Source organism: Amphiura filiformis, chromosome 17 (assembly GCF_039555335.1).
Source record: "Amphiura filiformis chromosome 17, Afil_fr2py, whole genome shotgun sequence".
Classification (NCBI taxonomy): Eukaryota; Metazoa; Echinodermata; class Ophiuroidea; order Amphilepidida; family Amphiuridae; genus Amphiura; species Amphiura filiformis.
Window position 1 is genome coordinate 13675186 of NC_092644.1, and position 23158 is coordinate 13698343.

The window sequence follows — 23158 nt, forward strand, 5'->3', positions numbered from 1 at the left end:
AAAACAATTTGAGCAACTCTTCAACATTGGTCCTTGTGACTTTCAGTATAGTTTTGTATCCTACATAAACCAATTGTCAGGAGAAAAATTGGGCAAATTTTAGACAATTTGACCCGCAATTCTGACTGAAAATTGGTGGCAACCCTGGTTGGAGTATGTGTTGAGAATAAACATCTATTTAATGGAATCCTAATTTATTAAATTCGTTAAGTGCAAAGTTGGCACTTTCAGATCTATCTTTTCCTTATAATTGGGCCTCTTATCAAAATGGCTTTCTTCATTTTTTGTCTAGTATAAGTATAAGCATATAGGTATGGTGGTAATTATATGGTGTGAAATACCAAAGATCCTTTATTTTTTGGGACCATTCATAAACACTTGTTAGGGGGGCCTGATGCAAAAAGGGGGCCCTGAAATTTTTTGACCCTCCTAGGGGGGGGACCCAAAAAAAATGACCACAAATTTTCCTAGGAAAATTGAGTTTATATGCTTTTCTATTAGGTTGACCCATAATTTTCATGTCAAAAAGGGAGCCCTGAAATTTTGAGGTCTGTAAAGGGGGGGAAAAATGTTTGCGATGAATTTTTTTGCATCAGGCCCTCCCTTACAAGTGTTTGTGAACGGTCCCTTAGGATCTTTGGAAGTAGTGAGCTGGATTCTAATGCTTGACAAAGTATTGTTGAGTGTCTTTGAGGCTGAAATTACTGTGCATGGTGGCAAACAGAGGGAGGGTGAGGGTGTGAGGAGGGGCAAAACACCCAAGCTTTTTGTGGACCTTTTACTTGACATGCACCAGACATTTCAAAGTGCCTGTGGTGGGAGCTCTGGGCTTCATGCCACTATATTGACTTTAATACGCAAAAAACAAGTATTTTTGAGCACATTTCAGCCACTCAGTCCACCCCTCCCATACTCGGCAGTTCCATGGGACTGAAGTTTTTGTATGCCTCTGCTACTTCACTAAAAGTCTTATGAAATTGGGCCTCCACATCAAAAAGTAATTTTAAACACATTTCAGGCAAATCAGTGATAAATGAAAGTTGCTGTTCAAATTGAACTTGTAAGGGTCTTTGGGTGACAGATCAAATGGAAAAATAGGGGGTCTTCGGGTGACAGAGCATGTGTTCGTAAAAAATATGGGGTCTTTGGGGACAGCGATGCTGAAAAAGGGGTCTTAACAGCCCTACATACGCGTCACCACCAAAGTTGGAGTGCCCGCCTCAATGCCCCCCAGAAAAAAAATTCCTGGCGCCGCCACTGCTGAAAAAGTTGGAAAAGAGCCTTCTGCCATCAGACCTGCCATGTTTTAAGTAAACTAAATTATGGTAATATTGATGTGTTTTTTGCGATAGTCACTCACAGCAAAAATGTCAATCTGAAGACCATGATAACTATTATTTTTATGAGCTAATGCTCTATATTGGAATCACAATATATCTATAGGATGTTTACTTAATAGAATTTTTGCATAATTAAAGACAATATTTGTACTATTGTAGCCTTTTAATACATACACAATTGTGTATATTAAAGCACTGATGAATGATTTCCATACAAATGATAGACTTCAAAGCCAGTATAATAACAGACGCTAGGCAGATAGACGCATCCATAGATGCTTTTCCCTTTTTTTACCATGCAGAAACAACCAAACTTGAGGTGAAGCAAATTATAATCCCTGCATGTGCAAACCTTTGTATAATGCTCAATCTTGAAGATGCAAAAATGATCATTTGGTTTTGGACTCTTGCCGATAAATAACAGAGGTACACTATTTGCCCTTCATGAGCACACAAACCAATGTCCCTGCAAACAAAAAACCTGTTTTCAACAATATTCGCAGAAGTTTAGAAAAGGCTGCCAGAAAATGTTAGCAGAAGTTTAGAAAAGGTTGCCAGAAAACACTTAAATGTCTGGTTATCTAAAGGGTGTAAAAAAATTTCATAACATTCAAAAACCTTTTTTGATAACAAAATATTTGACAAAAAATGTTTTGCAATAACATTTTGACAATTAACATTTCAAAAAATGTTTTTCGATAACATTTTGACAACATTTCAAAAATGTTGTAGTATGTTTTCATACAAAACATATTCTAAAAAATATTTTACAAGTAACATTTTGACAACATTATAAAAATGTTCTTGTAGTGTGTTTTCGTACAAAACATTTTCATGACCTTTATGTAACCCACCATTTAATGCTATTAAAACAATTTTACCACAACAAAACCCAAAATTAGTTACATACAGGCAAATTTTGAGTTGATACTCTTTTGGGTCAATTCTCTTTGGATCTCCCTGAAACCAAAATAGCTTGACGAAGTTTTAGGTGTACACCGGGTTTGCCCTAACCTTAACCACTAGGCGTACACAGTATACTCCCAATCACCCTGAAACCATGATAGACTGATCCTTCCTTCCTATATACATCATCAATGTTAACATGTATCCAACATGGTCAATGACTCCATGATATGCAACCTTTGTCTTACCCCTGACACTTAGTCATATTGTAATATTTCCGTAAGAATGGTTTGCACTTCTTTTTAACTAAATGGTAGTTTTCACTGTCAGATCAGGGATGTGAGAGTAGTCCCTGGTCAGATACATCCCCTTTTAAAGAGGAAGTCCCGCCAAAACTGTTCTTCTGGGATGAACCAAACCTGCCTGGTTATCAAATTAATCAGTGAAAAGGTTATCTCTGGTGGGGCTTCCTCTTTAATTCTAGGCGAAAATTGCTAATAATTCCAGCAACTATGTTGCCAATGTGTGTCACTCTGTCTATCATAACTGAGGTTGACCCTTTGATGTGTTATGACCATTCCATATGCCATATATGATGAATATCACATACTCGTTCGACTAATATTTCACATTGTTTTATTAAGAATGTCTGATTTTGTCACCAATACAGTACCTAAAGCCTTGATTTTTGCAGGGTATGTTAGTTTATTAAAGTATAGGGCCTTTTCATTGGCTTACAAAAAAAATTGTGACCCATCCTGGGGGTGCCCGAGGTCCCCCCGCCCTTGGTGTCAGGAAATTTTGCGAAAAATAGGTAAAAAACACCCATTTTTTCTGGGTATCTGGTCATATTTTCTTACTTTCATCTGGAATTATTGGGGGGCTGAGCCCCCAGACCAAAATTATTGAGGGGGCTAAGCCTCTGAAGCCCCCCCCCAGTTCCTTAGCCTGTACTATACATATTTACAATCGTGTACAAATCAGAATTTTGATCAATATTGAGGGCATCCTCCTCAGCAAATGTTACAAAGCTTTACAATATGGCTATAAGTCAGTAATAAGTCAGAATTATGAAATTAAACTTAAAACCAAATGGGAATTTGGGTTGGGGTATGATTACTGGCCATTAGCCTGGCCTCGACATTATTTCCATGTATTAACAAGATATCCTTATCTCATAGTTTTTCCTTCCTATGTTATGTACTTTAAATGATAACTAGTATTCTAATGATCAACATATTTCCAATATTACAGATTTGACACCAAGATATAGGACACCACAACGTTATTTTTAAAAATCTCATTTCCGTTGCATTGGTTATGCTAACTACATCAGGGGGTGGGAGTCTTATATTGGATATTGGATGGGTTCTGTACTCACCATATTCAACCTAGGTGGTGCCCCAGACACTTGCAATAATGCACAATTTGCATTAAAAATAGATTTGTATGTTTTTCTCAAATATTATTAGCTTTCAGGGAAATGCTTGAAACAAACAAACATGTATCCCAAATTGGTTTGAGACAAACAATGTTACCATGCCAACACAAATAACAAATAACTTCCTCCAATGACAGATAGTGGTCATAATCAATCACACAAATTAAAATTATTGTATAATGGGATGGATTAAATTTATGTCATATCATATCATCATATTAAATAATTGTTTTGATACTATCAAGTGACTAAAAAGTATTGTCTTCCACTGTCACTGTCAGGAAACTTTGTTTTTGAAAACAAAACAAAACCAAAATTATATAATGCAATCACTTAAGATCACGCCCCTTTTACAGTCCTGTATTCCTTATTTATAAATATGAATTTATAAATTCTAGATAGAGAGAACTGGAGGTTGCCATTATGGCTGGAAGCCAGTATGTCTGAAGAGTTGACCTTTAGCACAGTGGGTGGTCTTCCTGTACTTTTCAATGGTAAGACCGTTGACTTTAGCAACCAAACAAATTTGGTGTGTTTTAACGATCGAATCAAAACCAATATAAAATGAATGGTGCTCGATAAGTTTTTGAACACTTTCAAAAACTTTTCTCTAAAATTAGTTTGTCATTACATATGTACGTTAACTTACAGGATCCCCCAATCTTCAGATTTTTTTTTGCAGTATATAACTCCTCAACAAAAGTTTGGAAAGTTTTTTAAGCATCTGTATCTCAAATTATTTGTGACATATTCATATCGTGTTGCATATCAATTGATAGCTACAATCCTCCCCTTTACAATGACACCCCATTTGAAACAATAACATTTGTCACGGCTGAGTATACGCCTTGTGAATGTAGTCGGGTCTCAAAATTTTTTTGCCAAATTGACCATTATTCTGTGCAGCAAGCTGCAATACCATAACTTCACAATCTGGGACCTAATGCAATCCTCCAAGATGACACCGATCGCCCCACATAGCCACGGTAGTCAGTGACTACCTACAGAATATGGGAGTAGAGTCAAAATGGCCTGCCATCAGGCCAGACCTCAACCCGATTGAACACTTGTGGGACCAGCTTGATCGTGCTGTGCGTGCCAGAGAAGCCCATATGCAACCACATTGAATGACCTGCGACGAATCCTTGTTGAAGAATGGAATTCCATCCCACAGTAACGTGTTTATCCAGGTCGGTGAGCAGCATGACTATTGTGGCTGCCTGTGGTTTTTCTACCCGCTATTGAGGTTAGTGGCTAGCGTTGTTTGAGCACATAATAATGGTCAATTTGGCAAATTCTTTTTGAGACCCCACTACATTCACAAGGTGTGTACTTAGCCGTGAAAATGTTATTGTTTAAAATTAGGTGTCATTGTAAAGGGGAGTATTGTAGCTATCCATTGATATGCAACACGATATGAATATACCCACAAATAATTTGAAATACAGATGTTTGAAAAAACTTTCCAAACTTTTGTTGAGGAGTTTAGTTATTTTTGTGAAAATTCATGAATACTGAAATCTTCTTTTCCTATTCATTTGTATGGAGTTAATGTGTATCTAGGTTTGCTGATACAATGTTGTGTAATGGCTGCGCCCATGTACTCCATGGTGAATTTATATATTCGTATTTATAAATAAACCAGGTGTCAGAATCATTCACAAACTGTGCAACAGAATATGGGACACACGTGAAATCCCACAAGACTGGGGAAGAGCTGTTATTGTCCCAATCTATAAGAAAAAGGACAAGTTAGACTGCTCCAATTACAGGGGGATCAGCCTCCTTAGCCTTGCAGGAAAAGTATTCTGTAGCATACTCAACAAAAGAATGCAAAACCGAACAGAGGAAATACTTGCTGAATCTCAAGCAGGCTTCCGGCCGGGAAGGAGCACCATAGACCAACTCTTCACTCTAAGATAAATGGCTGAAAAGTATAATAAAAAACGGAAACCACTGTACTGCAACTATATAGACTACCAGAAGGCCTTTGACACTGTATGGCAAGAGGGTCTGTGGCAAGCCATGCGACACCTGGGCTACCCGTCAAAGACCATTGATCTTCTAAGAGCACTCTATGGAACATAGAGTCAATGGAGAGTCAATGGAGAGCTTACACTTTGGTTTACCACTAGGACAGGAGTTCGTCAAGGATGCATACTGTCTCCACAACTTTTCAACATTCTACTGGAACTAGTGTTAAGGTTGGCTATCCAAGATGAACAGATAGGTGCAAAAGTGCAAGGGCAGTACATCAACAACCTCCGCTTTGCAGACGATATTGTCCTCTTGGCTGAAACAAAAGAAGACCTACAGTTTCTGGTTACAATTAAGAGTTGATACATTCAGCAAGAAGTTTGGACTTACTATTAACATCAGCAAAACTGAAGTCCAGGTCATCAGCAGAGAAAAAGTGCAACTTGATATTCTGATTGATGGGAAACCCCTCAAGCAGGTGGAGGATTTTGCATACCTGGGAGGGGTAATATCAGAAACCCCCAGCAATGAAAATGATATCAAACGTAGGATTGGTCTTGCTATGGGATCCATGCAGAAGCTGAACCCCATTTGGAAGTCGAAAGATATCAAGAATTCAACCAAACTAGAATTATACCGAGTACTGGTCCTATCCATCATCACATATAGTGCCGAAACCTGGTCACTCAAGAAATTAGATGAACAGAGACTGCGAGTGTTTGAAATGGTGTGCTTGAGGAAAATATTAGGAGTCACAAGAAGAGACAGAATCCGAAACACTAGCATCCGGGAGCGGCTGCATTACCACAAAGAACTCACTGCAACGATCATGACCAAAAAACTCAAATATTTTGGTCATGTGAAAAGAATGAACAACCGCCGTTATCCAAAAATCCTGCTCGAAGGTCACATAGAAGGCAACAGACCCATGCAGAGGAAAACCTGAGAAAAAGTGGCTCGAGGACATCAAGCACTTCTGCACAGAGACAGGAATACCATCAGTAACAGCGGCAGGACACCTGGCCACCAACAGACAGCTGTGGAGACTCAAACTAGTTGGGAAGCCATCTCCGGGACCTACCCTAGGAGGACGGCTTTAAGTCAAAGTAAGTCAAAAATAAAGAGAACAGGACTGTTTAAAGAAAGTTGCTGACCACTTTGACCTTATAACCGCTTTAGCATCATTCAGAGTTACAGCTTTAGATATATGCAGAGCTACTTTGATTTCCTTTATTTTGAAAATAAACATGAAAAAAAATCCAAGACTTTTATTTCTCCCTCTTCATCAATACTGACTAAAAAATGGACTGACTTGCTTTCGTAAATATTGGTAACAATATACAAAATTACACAAATAACACATTGAATGGGCTGCTTCATAAAATTGAAATTAGATTCATTGCTGATGACAATTAATTCTGTTGCAGTCCAGCATAAACAACTTCCTTTTCATCGGCTAGTTTAATGCATGAAAATGCATGCAAATGGTGCCATTATGCTGCCGGTGTTATGGGCAATAATCCATGGTTGTGTTGACTTGCTAATTTGTGTAACTACAGTAGAACCCCGTTATAACGAAATCGCCGGGGCCAGCAAAACCACTTCGTTATATACGAACTTCGGTATAACTGTGAACGTCTTTGTCATGAAGCCAGACGGCACCCGATGAACCCCACAATAATGAATGCCGCTGGTGGGTATTACACATGTGCAAAGACTAAAAACAAACACCAATATGATGATGAGAAAGCTTACGAATTTTATTGTAACCAGTTACAAAACTTTGATCTGATCTTTATTCACAATTCATGAGCAACTTATGCTTTTAAAGATTTGATTTAGTTCCATGACTTGGCTTCGTCCAAACCCAGTCCAGGTGAAAATGGCTTTTGTTTTACATTATACAATGTACATACGATGTTTACACAATAACGTATTTTGTTTCTTTTGCGATTCATGCATGCAATCGCTCATCATTGACAGGATTGAAGATGACGTATCAGCACGTGTTACATATTTTAAACGTATCGCGATTGGCGCAAAGTCGTGAAAACTAGCTTATGTTTATTCATGAATGAGTTGTAGTCACGCACGCAGTAATGCATTTGTACACGACCGCACGTCAATGAACTGGGTGGGCGTGACTTAAAAAAACTGACATGTATACGGACACGTGGCTGGAAGGGAGCGGTGGTCACACGTTTAATAAGAATAATAAAATAAAGAAAAAAATGTAGATGACTTTCCTTGTTTACAGTTATTAGGAGATGGATGGATTTCTACCTAAACATGCTCAACCTGAACAATCAATGACTTTCTTGTCACTAAAAAGATCTGATTAAAAGAAGTCTGTTATTTTGCATTGTTTTTTTGCTGCAAGAGAGATTTTTGACATCTGATCTTCCAGTTCTGCTATCTTGTCAATGATGCTGACATCTTCACATTTCTGTTGGAAGAAGTTGCGAACTGTCTGCAGAGCTGACTGGGCGTCACTTGTCGTTATTGGCGGTGCTTCATCGCCGGCATCATCATCATCATCATCGTCGTCATTCTCGGCGTCCTCAGTAGCATCAGTGGTGGATGATGATGGACCAGTGCCCATCTCTTGCTGAACCTGGAGGACTATGTCTTCATCTGTCAGCTCTTCCGTCACAAGTAGGTCATCGTCTGCGGTAGCATAACCATCAAACGTCACAGTGGCAGGTAGGTTCATCATCGCACGGAAGCGTTCGAAAATGTTGTCATGCTGAAACGACAACAAAAGCAAAACAATTCATTACATGCAAATTTCGGTCCGTGAAAATTAAATCAAACGAATAATAAAACTAAAGAAAACAGAATAACCGTGTTATGTGTTTGAATTATGCATACTGAACATTTGGTCAAATACATTAAATGTTAGGCCTACCACTGATCGTTCACTTTCGGAACTGCCTTCTACGATGGGTTCATCAGCGTCAACATCCATATCAGGATCTTCATCTTCAGTGGATTCATCAACTTGAGCAGGTGGTTCATTGGCATCAGCGATTGCAGCGTCAGCGGCCTGATCAGCTGGGTTATCCGATTCGTCATCAGCACTGGCGTCCTGGAAATGAAAAATATGGTTTATTAATGGCTATCTCGAGAACTTACTGTTTCAATCGACAGAAGCTAAAAACTTACTTTGGCAAGGTGAATCTGTCAACATATCCCAATGATTTATAAGTGCAAATTTTAATTTTAACACAGCAATTTGGCCTACAATTTAATGTTCATCCACTTAATTTACTCATGATCACTAATTAGGGCCTACGTTTTACTCATGAAACAATATTAAGGATGGTTAACAGACATAGTTGCTCAATTATTTTATTCATTTGCTCAATATTTTAAATCACTAAAAAAAGGAGGGCATACGTACCACAAATCCTGCATGTTGGAAACATTTCTCAATGGTTTCTGGCTTCACTTCATTCCAAGCGGCACGGAGCATGTACATGGCATCCAGCAATGTTATCTTTTCTTTCACATTCACCAGACCAGCGGCATCATTGACAGTGAGAAGCAACTTCTCCAGCATACGCCTTCTATAGAACTTTTTTAAGTTTTGTATGATTCCCTGGTCGCAGGGTTGTAACTTTGAAGTTGTGTTCGGGGGCAAGAACACCAACTTGATAGATTGCAAGTCGGGGACGCGTGGGTGTGCTGTACAATTGTCAACTATCAAGCAGACTTTGCCCTTCCGCCTTTGAAACGCCTGTCAAGACGCTGCACCCATTGGGTGAACAACTCGCTCACCATCCATGCTTTCCGATTAGCCTGGTATGTCACAGGGAGAGATCTGAGATTTTTGAAGCATCTCGGCTTCTGTGACTTGCCAATGACATACATGGGTAGCTTATCAGACCCATCCATGTTTGCTCCAACCAGCGCTGTCACCCTCTCCTTGCTCTTTTTCCGCCGCTGCATTTTTCCCCCTGACTGCTAATGTTTTATCTGGCAGCATTCGCCAAAACAGCCCAGTTTCATCTGCATTATAAATGTCTTTAGGCGCATAGTCCATCAAGACTTCAGGTAGACCTTGCTCGAGCCATGGATTGACGTCATCTTCGCGCACCGCCTGCTCCTCACCACTGATATTCCGGAATGATATGTTGTGGCGAGCCTTAAATCGCGATAACCACCCGTTAGAGCATTTGAATTGCTCCTCGCTGTACCCTGCCGCTCGAGCTAAGTTGTTTGCTTGTTGTTGTAGGAGGGGTCCAGATATTGGTATACCTTGTGTCATTTTTTGGCGAAACCATCTGAATAGCATCTCCTCTACATCAGCGAATTGGGTTGTACGGATTCGCTTACATCCGCCAAGGAACCCTTGTGCTTCATATTTCTGAAATATCTTCTCCCGGTCTTTGAGAAATGTGCTCAACGTATTAGGCGGTATATCATACCGCCTTGAAATAAGAGTTTTAGCATTTCTAGCATTGGCATTTAACGCCTCATCCAAAGCCTGAATGATCTCAACCTTCTCCTTCAAGCTGTAGGCCTTGCGTTTTTTCTTTTCTTCTATTGCTGAAGATTTGTTAGGCCTATACGTTTGTGTGAAAATTAGATCTCAGAAGATAATTTAAAGCTCAAAATAAAATCAGGATCAAAATTATGTAGACTAGTGAAGTACTGATGCTGTTGTCTGATCCAGGCAGAAATATGAGGAGAAATATTATTCCATGTGGGCAAATGAAGGCCATTTTATAGTCTCCCAGAGAGATTCATCTATGATCTAGGCCTAATAGGCCCATATCACGAGAAAGTATTTTATCAACTCTCTCTTGCATGCGCAAGAAACTAGGTTATTAAAAAATGAGGCTTTAAAAACCGCAAAAAACACGATGACCTAATTAAACCGTCACCAATTGTTTCAAGGAAAGTTACTTTTTTTAAATTTTAATCTTTATTTCTATCCATAAAAGCGACAACATAAAAAAATGTGTATGTCTATTTACAGAAAGAAAGAAAACAAACACACAAACAAACTTCTCCACGATAAAAGAATATATTAAGAAAGCCATTTCAAACTTTATTTGAACATGAATTTATTATGCACGTAAAAATATCTCACATTTACGAAGAGAGGAGCGCAACACATTCATGACAGCGTGTCTGAACAAGAATTCACCCGGAAGCCGTGCTGTAGTATGCCATGCTACTACTGCCATACCGTGCATGTGTAGTCTTAGTACATTAGCTGCGTCCATTGTTTACGGACATTTACCAGCGATGTTTCGTGCGTTTACTAATCAGTGGCACGTGTCATGTTGTGGGAATTAATTTTGAGCTGAACTTCTACTTCGTAATATTTGGTGGAAAAACAAGGTAATTAATAAGATCGGGCGAGCCAAATGGGTTCGTTGTATATGATATTTCGTTATATACAGTTCGTTGTGCACATGATTTTTTGCACTGACACAATAGGCAATCAGCCGGGACTAAAGGATTTACTTCGATGTAAGCAGAAATTCGTTTAAACCGATGTCGTTATAACGGGGTTCTACTGTATATAATACTGGTCTTGATGAAGTATGTTTGTGGATGTTTGAACTTTTCAAAGATGAGTTTTGCAAATATATCATGCCCTAGCAGATACCAACAAAATACTTGAAAAGACAATGGATCAAAGAAAACTAATGGAAAAAAAAACTAGAATTTTGTGGTTCTCGACCTGCGCGGTTCTCGATGCAAAGCGGAAGACCCTAAATGACCTCACAATGACCATGCAATTACGCATATTTTGCGCTGAAAAGCAAATCAGGTCAAGAACTTCTGGCTGTGCTACTCTCCGCAAATTTTCATCACTGTAACTCGTACAGATCTCCAGATAATCTGTGCACAAGGTTATTTTCCTTGATATGCATAAATTATGCAAATTAGGTACTTAATTACCATATTTTGCGACAAAAACCACCTAAAATTTGGAGACCACCAACTGCCACCCCTCCATCAAATTGCATCACTATACGCCTTACCAGTTCCGAGAAATTGCACTCGTAAACTCGGACAGACGGACAGACAGACGGATGGACAACCAGGAAACATAATACCTCTAGTGGAAGCATAAAAATGCATGATACAGCTGTTTATTGCAACCACTCGGGCGTCCTCAATAATAAGGCTTGCTAATTTTACGTAAGCATGTGCAACTAGCAAGTATCTTGTGGCTCACTAGATGGCAGCGACTTATGCCTAGTTTGTGATGTGATTTGATCAAATTATATAATAAAATTAGCTTTGTATACCTTTACCTTGTACCTTAAATAATGATATTTTCTATTACTATACCTCATAAATATTTATTAGGTAATCCAGACATCTTATTGGTTAATAAACGCCAGCGTCCATGTACGGTATTTTGACTACTTCCCCGCGCCTGTGCAATTACGCGCAAAAACTTCCGCACCCCTACTACCACACGGTGTCTCGACCCCGCGCGTCACCGTTCCTTTACACGTAGCATTGTGCTACACAACGGCAATTCTGCAGATGCGTTTTATCGTGAAAATGGCGTCTGCTGCAGTTATTTTGCCGAGATTACTGATGGATAATAACACGCGAATTTGACGTTTTATGAAACAAAATGTTATTTATTGAAAGCCTAAAAAGAAAATTAGAATAATAAAGGTCAAAATGTAGGCCTATAAATATTGATTGAACATAAATCCCGTAATAAAATCAGGTAAGCAAAATATTAAGTTTATTTACCATGCCGGCCGCACGCTGACTGGTGTGTTTTTTGACTTTTGTTTACGATTTTACCGTGATAGTGAAAATATTTATGATGTATAGTAAAACAAATACAACATGTTTCATTTCGGGGAAGTAGTCAAAACTACTGGTCCTTCGGTGTTGGATGATTTGACTACTTCCCTCCGCTGGCGCCGGGAAGTAGTCAAATCATCCAACACCGAGGGACCAGTAGTTTTGACTACTTCCCCGAAATGAAACATGTTGTATTTGTATACTCCCCCTCCCCACCCCCCTTCTCTCACGCCTTCTTTAAATTTGATAAATGAAAAGGTAGCGGACATTTTCCATTTTGCTACATCAGGAGTAGATTATTTATGAGACACCCTGTATATTGACAGGAAGACTTACCAAGACTGGAGGCTACCGCATACATCATGGTTTATTAACCTTAACTTGCCCCAAGCTTGACTTTGTCAATGAACCCTAAAATCTTGGCCACTGGTCCAAAAATAAACCACTAATATACAAGCTGTATTACATGATTGTTAACAGTAAACCTTTTTGTCACAGCTTTCAACCAAGTTGTATGGCAGTTCTTTCACAGACTATACTTGGAGATTATTTCACTGACTACACATACACACCTTGTCAGCTTTGCACATTTAGAAAGCAGGTTGGTTCAAAAATTCCAAAAGAGGAAAGAATTCAAATAATTGCACTTAAACACACATGAGAATTCCAAATTTTTACAAATATTTCTACATGTGACCAGATCTGATCCACTCAGGCCAAAGTCAGACATTTTGAAAATTGAGTTACTACCATTACTAACTTGCTCCAGTTACCTACACAATACCATGCTTACTGATGTTGAATCCCCAGGTCTCTTGAATACTTGGTTTATATTATATGAACCTTTTAAATGTCCATTTTCTTATGATTTTATTGTTTTTTCTCCTCACTTTTTGCCTATATCAGTTTCATTTATATTGCCATTTTTAGCCTGATTGGATCAAGGGATTGGATTCTAAGAGCTTCTAAGGTGTGCCAGTGTAATCACACACCTTGAATTGCCTGTCCGAGTGCGATTTATAGCACTCCTCAATTCCTAAACTTTTTTACTGAGTGCAATAGCACACCTGACAGCCCACCATAACATTTCCAGAAGTGTGATGTGTAGCATGCCTGTTATTTTCAAAAATCAACCCCTGATTGGATCTGGTCACATATAGAAAAATGAAGTATGGGATAAAACTATTCTATCCAGGGCAGGGATTGAATTTTAAGGTATGTGAGCCATGCGATCACACACCATCGCACACCTTGAATTGCCTGTCCGAGTGCAATTAATAGCATTTACAAAACTTAAAGACCCATTCAGTGATCCCAGCGCAAGTGTTAAAAAATTAAAATTGTTTATAAATTGCTTAAAAGTGAAGGATAAGTCATTCAAATTGTTCATTTGGTATTTTTGAAATGCCAAATTTGGCAAAAAACAAAGAAAACAGCAGTACTGACAAAGTTGAAGCCCCATATATGTAGCTAATTTAGATACTGCAGTATCTAAATTACAGATTCGTGTAAAATGTCTTATTTTGTCTTATTAAAATACACAGCTTTCGGCTGAACCATTCGCAGGCTATGTTAGCACATCTATGTAATAACAAAGGTACCAAAATCTGAATTTTGATGATTTTTACGATCGTCCGGATGAGCAAATCACTGAATGGGCCTTTAAGTCCTATTGGAAAACCATTGCATGCTATATGCTTTATGAATATTTTTAATTGAAATGGCAAATTTTATTTTTAATTGAAATGGCAAATTTTTAATCAACAATAAAAAGTATGTATTTTCTAATTTCTAGTGGTCATTGACCTCTGAAATAACAATCATTTTAAAACACACTGTCATTTTTTAATCAAAACTAAGCTTTTTTACTTAAATCTGGATTCCGGCTGAGTGAGATCAAGTTGGGGTCACCTGGACCCCCTCAGGCTAAACCCCCTATGAGTGACCCCTCATCCTTATAAATGCTTGTGCTCTTTTCTTTTAATTGCTTTCTGAAATATTGCAATATAACTATGAATTATTTTTAAGCAGGATGCTTTTATGACAATCATGTGATGCGGTTACCATGGAAACTACAATGATAATAGAGAATAGCACAGCTGTTTGATTTTATTAATTATTTGGCTCTTCCAGTTAAATCCATACACCCCCTGTGGAAGACATGACCTTAATTTCCCATACTAAATTATTTAATTAATGGTTAATTATATTTGAATGTTCAATTTGACACACCACTAGATTAATCGCAGTAGGTGTAATTCCAGTGGGGGGGGGGGGCACAGTTTAACCTATCAGTTGGGGGAAATGGTCATTCGGGGGGAACTGGAATGCATCTGTGAGCTTAGCTTCAGGGGACTCTGCCCCTGGGAGGTTTAAAGAAATTGAGAAACTAATTGAACTGTAGGGCCTACATAAAACATTTTCGATTTTGGTCACTAGCACCTATAATCCTTTTTTTTTTGTTCTTCACTTTTTCATCTATAAAAAAATGGGTCAACCTTTTTGGGTGCAGTCATTCGGGGTAACAGGATTGTGTGCCCCCTCCCCCGGCCAAAAAAATCCTGTGCACGCCACTGTGAAATTCCAAAGCTAATGACATCAGGCATTGCAAAACTCAAGGATTGCAGTCTGCAATGGAGTTGTGTGGATCAACACACAGTCCGGGATTGACTTAGAAAGCACAAATCTCGAGTATATTATTTCCCCTTGACTTTATTTTGATCACAGTTTAACACTGGATGCACTCAAGTCCTAATTTCATCCACATCACTCACTTTGTAGATTTTAACCGCTGTGTCACAAAACTGGAAACATGTAAAAACGAACCAGGACTAATGGTGCCTAGAGATCAGTGAGAGGGAAATGGGGAAGGAAGCCTTCAGTAATACTGACCATATGTACAGTGGTCAAGATGCCCCGGTTCACACCTCTGTGATCATGGTGATAACTTTTTTGAGACTTCCAGTTGACTTCCTATATACCCTAGATTATTTATAATATAGGGTTAACTGTTTATAGTTTTAGTCAGGCGGCGCGTAGCAAGGCGTATAAAAGTGGGGCGCCCAACAGGCAGGCCCAATTTTTATACATATAAAAACAGTGAAAATGGGCGTGAAGCGGCCATCGCGTCGCGCTTGCACGATGCAGGGGGGTGTCAGAAGTGAGAAATGTTTGCAAAATGAAGACCCAATTGAAGCTATTTGGTGGACCATTTTGGCACTATGCCCCTTAATCGTTATTGAAATGACCCCTATATACAGTTGCATCATGAAGCAGTTACATCAAAATTCATTGCATTCTCTAGAAGAAGCAGATCAAGCAAAACAAATTTTGGTGTCATTATTAACAATTGTAAGCTGGTACAGGCCTTATTTCATGAATTTTATTAGATCAAACATAAATATGTATATTGTTAGAAAAAAGGACACAATAGCCAATCTCCATGTTTATCGATATAGTCAGCAGAGTTTTCTTCCCCTCCCCCTGGAAGTTCCAATTAACAAGATCTTATCATGGAAATACAGGTGTACTTCCATGATCATACGAGTGTACTTCCATGATCTTATCAAGCTTCAAAAGATGGGTTATGTCCATCAATGAGTAGATTGTCTCCACCGCGTACCGGAACCTGGTCTGTCCATCCATGGAGGTACAAGACAGATCTCTGTCTCTTGATGATCAGCATAGAAAGATAACAGGTAGCATCAAATATAAAATGGGAGGGAAAGGTGGGTTTAATATTCAGGGGGTGAATCAAAGTCCATTTAGGATATTCTGCACCCCACCTGGTGCCCAGGTCTTGGGGGACAGCAAGGGCAGATCAAGGTGCCCAACTCCTCTAAAAACAATTGATGATAATAACTTTTGGTGATTTTGACCCCCATTTTGACTCCAAGGGGTTACCCCTTCAGGGTCACCCAAAATCATGGTCAATAGTTGCGCATTTGCAGTAAAATTAGGATGAGCGAAGCAAGCTGTATAATTTTTCAAGATTTCAAAAACCTAGATTCGTACCTGGCCAGCCGACAGCTCACAAAGGTCAATTAGTCATGTCAATTTAAAACAAGTTTCCATTTGGACGACCACTATCATTTTTTATGTGCTCAACATGCTAAGCATGTTGGTCACACAAAAACAGCCTCTTTTTTTCTACCACTATATTCTTATGAATGTGAATGTCCATCTACATGTACCTCATAATTTCTTGGGGGTCAAGCCATCAGTGGCGGCGCCAGACATTTTTTCGGGGGGGGGGGGGATTGAGGGGGCAAAGTGAATTTCAGGGGGGGAAAATCAACAAATTATGCGCAAAATTGCAGCAAAAAGTGGAAATTTTTGTAATTTTGGGTTTTTACTGTGGGAAAGGGGGGGGCAAGAGTTCTGACTGGGAGCATTTGCCCCCTCATGCCGTCCCCATGGTGCCCGTGCCGCCACTGCAAGCCATCTCATCAACCACTCCTCCCTCCCACCCCCACCCAGTCTGGGCCTGCTCTCAGCAGTCCAGACTCTATCTGTCTATAGATGTTAAGATGTTGGGTACTGCACATTTCTGTGCATGCAACTTTTACTTCTAAATCAAAATGTTGTGTTAAAACTGGCCTAGTATTTTCGGCCATTGGTCATCTATAAAGCTCCTCGGTCATTAACATTGCCATATAATCCAAAATTACCTCAAGTAATCGCTAATTTTACATCCTATAAAATGCTGTGATTATTTACAATTGGGCCTCTCAGTATAGAATCAAGTACTTTCCAAACCTTTTTGACTGCTTGTCAGTCATTTGCCTAATAGCAAAAATCGGTTCATAATGACCTGCTATTTTGAGGTGAAAAATAGGCAAAACAAAGCCGAAGGGCACGTTTAGATATGCCACACCTGCTAATTAGACTTGATCCTGGAGCTACGGATGGGATGCACTAGGTTTATCCCTTCACCTTCTGGATCACGGTAAAGAGTAGCAGAATGGTGAGTTTGTAATTTCCAGAGTTCATGCAAATGGGATCAGTGTCATCAACCTAAGTAGGTTTGTTACAAGGCATCTTGCTTTCCCTCTTTCTTTTGCTTCGGAAACTTACTCTCTTTTCATTCTAGTTCTTTTCCAAGGAAAATCAATTTTCGATGTGCTTTGCCCGAACATGGAAATTATGTTAATACAATATACAAAAACCCCTAGGAATTTCATTGTCCCAAATTTTGGTAAAGTTTGAAACATTGAGCACTGTTAAATATGGGGAAGAAGGTATGCTAATAACATTTTAATGGGATTTAGTACATACAGATGACTGAGTATACAAAACCAATAAGTGGCAAGGTCCCTAAGGATTCAAACTCACAAACTTATAACTCACCAACTACAACCTCACTGAAAAGTCTACAGGCTTAAGGGCAACATGGTTAAGTTACAGAAATTGTATCAATTGAAACGCTTTCAAACTCGCCCATTTGTAACAATACAGAACTGACAGAATTGTCCAGTTGCTTGTAATAAGGTTGTGTTGAGTTTGCTAATCGGAAACTTACCATACGCTTGGCCCCTCCTTGAGTATAACTGCATGGATTTACTATATAATTTGTATTTGACATTCCCTAAAGGAAGGATTACCATATTTGAAACCAATTTTGTTCAAATAACTGATTGCTAAGTTCTCACATTGGTCAGAAAAGAAGTTTACAACTGTTTAAGGCCATGATACTTGATGTAGAATATTTGATGTAGAATATTCATTCAACAAGTATTTGTTATTCATCTATTTCATAATAAGCCAATAATTATCTTCTAAGTCAATTTTCATGTGATGGGCCCAAATTCAAATTATAAAATTTTAGTGTTACATTGGTCCACATTTTGTGACATTTTGTAATACTTTAGACTCACAAATCATCAACAGGTTTACCATAGCATCAACAGGCCAGTCCACATTACATTTGTTTCCCAAAAGACAATTTTAGGTGTTTTGGGGGAAATAAACAAATATCTTCAATGCGAAAGGTCAAAATTTTCAAATGATGGTCGGCTTTTCCTCCCAGCTACATACACTCTCCGCTGAGTGCACCAAATCCGCGTAACTTCGGAGTAAGCTACTAGTTTAGTAAGTTGGCGAGTATCTCGCATTTTGAGACTTCCAAATCGGCGTAAGTTACTAAACTAGTAAGTTCTATTGTTATAATACTCGGCAACTTACTCTTCATCTTTGCGGGGTAAGTTGGCGAGTATCTCAGAATTTCGTGACTTCCAAATGTGCGTAAGTTACTAGACTAGTAAAGTTACGCTGCAGCTATTGTTATTTACTCGGCAACATACTCTTCATCCTTGGAGGAGTAAGTTGACGAGTAAGCAAATCGATTCATAAATAGAGGAGAAAATCATTGATATTGATGAGATTTTGAAAGTAAATAATGAGATATTTCGCATTAGAGCGTAATCTGCGTGTGGAGCGTCTCGTATGCGGCACCGCAAACATTTCGTGTAGGCCTACGGACGGAATTTATTCTGCAAGGGAGAACAAGACAAGAGGGGTGATCATCGTTAATAGTATAACCGCTCTTCAATCAATCAATCAATCAATCAATCAATCAATCAATCAATCAATCAATCAATCATTATTCATTCCTGTGACGTGTCACATGTATAGTGATTAGCGAATACATGTTCGGGATTCCATTTGTATCTTCAGTAGATAGCATAATTAGTAGGCCTACCATTTAAATTTCACAATAGAGTCAAAGTCCCATTACTTTATGCGTTTATCTTATGCCTTACAAATTTATGACAAGGGACCGTTCACAAACACTTGTTGGGGGGGCTGATGTAAAAAAGATATCTTCTATCTCTAATATAGGCCTACATATAAATTATCTTATTTCAGGATCTCCCCAAGCTTCAAGAATTAGGAATAATTGTAAGTTTTGTGCCAAATAAATATTCCCTCCACACGGCTGGATACAATCACAGAAATGAATTTTTTCCTAGTCCTCATGATAATCTCTTATTTTAACCTGATAACGGCAGATCCATATAATATATCCGAATCCGACTGGCACTGGATGGGATTTATTTTAAGTATATTTCCTGACCCTTTGTTTATTCCATTCCCAGTTCGCCTGGTTGCAGGGCTGCAAAATTACACACTATCACAAAACGCTATATACCCTCCCCCATCCTACCCCTAGGGCACACCATCTGGTTAAAGTTTGAATAGAGTAGGCCCACGATTGTCAGATATTTTGCCCATATCATTTAAAAAAATGCGCTTTTTGTGAAGTTTTAGAAAAATACAAACCTTTATACTAAAATTGGGGAGCCATAATTATATAAGAAGCCCCAAAATGAGACCCATATTTTGCGGCTTATCTATGACGTACACGGTCATTTGAACTGAGCACCAAGGTGGTCTTTACGGGGGGTTGGTTTGCTAACCCCCCCCCCCCAAGGAAAAGAACCAACCCCTTAAAACCAACCTCACAAAGAAAATGTTAACACCCTTAAACCAACCCCCTAAAATTTTCACCCCCTGACCCCCAGCGTAAAATTGAAAATGTCCCTGTAAACAATTTTACCCTTATTTGGGCAAAATAAATGAATTTTGGCATAGAAACAAAAAATATCACCTTAATTTTGGGCTAAAATGGTATATGCCTACAATTGAAATTAGCAATTATCACAATAACACATACCCACCAATTTGTTTTTGACTTTTCCCCCTCCTACAACTGACCCTGATACGCGACTGAACATGTAAACTACTTTGACCCCGAAAGGTTTTTTACAAAAAACTACACTGCTGAGTTCCCCACAGCCGGCGTGTTACCCCTTCTGTCATGGTGTGACAAAATAAACATAGGCCTACTACTACAAAGCACGCTAAATACACTGATATGGTATTTTGTTTGTACTGGGGTATTTAGTGACATACTATTGTTGAAATTGAATAACAATCGACCGCGTGATGGGTAAAAACGTGATATTAAAGGTGCTGATTGGGATTTACTGCTCCATTAACAAAGATACTAAAGAAGTAGTTACTCGCCAGATACGCTTCAGCGCAAGTCCCAAAAAATACTAGTTTAGTAAGATACGCGGCAGTTGCGGAGTAGTTACTAAAGAAGTAAGCTACTAAACTAGTAAGTTACGCGGATTTGGTGCACTCAGCGGTCTAAGTACATATCATTAGATTTATGAAGTTTACCTCGAGGACTGTTAAATATCAAAAATATAAAAAAATATAAATTTTTAATAATTTGCCATAAAATTTGTATTATATCGCGAATTTCAAAAACAATGATATCAGAAGGACATTCCTTGTAATTTGATGAGTCTCATGTCCCACAAAAAATACTGTGCAAACATGCTATCCGATCCCTTAACCAAAACATATACATTTGAACATTTCAGACACAAAATCGACAAATTATTAATGATCAAAAAGTAAATTTCAATGAAAAAAGACCCAATTTTATATATCCAACACAAGATTTGTAGCTCTTTTTGTAAAACATTTGGGCATAATCGGAATACTGTTTGTAATTTTACAATAATATTGTGTGTTTTGTGCCAAGTGCAAATTTCACAAAAATTGTGCAACTGCAAAAAAAAAAAAAAAAAAGAAGTGCAATACAACACTTTATCTCTGCATCACTTACAACAGAAGTTCAACAGTAATACTGAAGCAAAATGAAATGGTGCATCAACTTACAATATCACCATCATGAAACATTTAGTGCACAACGGAATGCATTACACATGTGTCGATTTTCAATTAAGGTTTAGTAGGCCTACTACGCAAACTTCAGTTTCAAAATTTGATCTCGCCAATTAGTGTAAGCTTACCTATCACACCCCAGGTCTAATGACCCTATCTCATTACATTGACATTCTATACAGGTCCCTGTTGTTGAAGATGACGTAGCATCGCTTGCAATGGTTTGGTTCAGTTGGTCCTGTGTTTTTGGGAGCACCAGAGAACGGAAGTAACCTTCTTTGCAGACGGAGCAGTTAAGTCCTTTGTAGCCGTGTCTGCATAAACATCGGAATGACGAGTTGATTTCACAATCACCTGAATTGGAAGCACCTATTGGATCACACGGACAACCTGGATAGCAAGAAAAAAATAGAAGAACAAAATTATAGCCTGATTATAGTTAGAGCAACTTACCTCAAAATCAAGGACCCAAAAACCGAGGACCCCAAACCTGGTCTGATATGCATAGAACAGCATTCAAAATGGGGTCCTCGGTTTTGGGGCCCTCGTTTTAGGAGTCCTTAATTTAGGGGTCCTTGGTTTTAGGGTCCTCAGTTTTGGGGTCTACGTTTTCGAGATCCTTGTTTTATACCAACACCTAGGCCCTATAGCAAACACACTAATCAGGTCAAATAACATGAACTAGAGGTTTCATGGGGCTACATTTCATTGCCTTGCTACCCACACCCCAACTCCGATTAACCTACCAATTAGACCTACCGATGTAAACGACACAAATTTCACACTTTCGAGCTAAAATGACTCAAAATGTAGTTATTTTAATTTTGAAACAGGCCTATAGTGCTAAGTCAATTTTGTTCTGATAGTTTGAGCCAATGGGGTAACTTAAAACACTATAAAGCAGCTATCTGGCTTGTGCACTGGACCATGGATTTTTCCACGGACCCAACTGTGTGTCAACTTGACAAACAAACAAGTCAATCCCCCTAAATGTGCCCCCCCATACCATGCATACATATCAGACACTAAACAAAAGTTAACTTTTAACCCAAGCCTTGACCTTTCTTTGAACTCATGAAAACAAAATAGCAAAATGTCAATGTCAGGAACCAAAAATTTTAATAGTCAGTGTTAATAGTCAACTTCGGTCAACTCTTTAAAAAAAGAGTTGTACTGGGTCTACATCTCAAAAGACTATAGTAACCAGATAATCAGCCTTCTAGTTTTGGAGCAGGGGCGGCTGGTCCAATGGTTCTACCGGTTCTCAGCACCGCTTAATTTCTCACAGAAAAAATAAATTAACCCAACAGCATGTGCAACTGATTATGAAGATGGATATTTCCGATATTATCGCGACACCTAGTGATTTTAGCCATGTTTGTTTGGGATATATAATCCCGGGATATAATCTTAGAAAACGATCCAGCAACATTACAACTCAATTCGGTGCTACTGCTGATTAGACCCGGTAGATGTTATGTTTTCTATTGAAATCTTGCTCGGTGCTAGGGCTCCGTAGAGAAGCACACGGCGAATTAGGTATATTCGGTTCTGTGCGTGTGTAGAACCGATAGATTAGGCTATCACACAGTTCACAGGAATTAGCTTAGTATCGAGGATTTCCAGTGAGTACACACACATGTTTAAGTGTGTGTATAAAGTCTAGCATCACACGAGCCCGATCGAGATAAAAATAGATGCATGACGTAGTTCCATACCAGAGAGGTACTGTCATGTATAGGCTATAATGAAAGTATTCAGGATTATTACAGGATTTTAATTCGGTAAGATGGAGAATTCAAGATGTAAGATTTTAATACTAGATTGAGTAGATTGGCATTATACATGTAGGACATGTAGATCTAAAATTGCTCGACAGAGATATAATAAAACCGGTCTAGTAAAGTCATGCCATTTAGTAGGCCTATTAATTTATATTATATTAAAACAATATTTAATAGAATATAAAAACATAGATATCATGCAAACAACAAATCAAACA

General features: G+C 38.6%; 2 protein-coding genes across 2 annotated transcripts in view; both read right to left on the bottom strand.

The window, feature by feature from the left end:
* The window catches only part of LOC140136962 (uncharacterized), a 90147-nt gene that overhangs the window by 19963 nt on the left and 47026 nt on the right, over positions 1 to 23158 (bottom strand). Inside the window, exon 2 of the mRNA XM_072158626.1 lies at positions 21285 to 21546. Coding sequence (XP_072014727.1) covers positions 21285 to 21546 — 262 coding nt within the window. The remainder of the gene's footprint in view (positions 1 to 21284; positions 21547 to 23158) is intronic.
* LOC140138202 (tigger transposable element-derived protein 4-like) lies at positions 7253 to 10898 on the bottom strand. Its single transcript, XM_072160121.1, is given in 6 exon segments — positions 7253 to 8410; positions 8573 to 8752; positions 9068 to 9399; positions 9402 to 9604; positions 9606 to 10257; positions 10763 to 10898. Coding segments are annotated over 6 exon segments (1911 nt in total). The 3' UTR covers positions 7253 to 8002.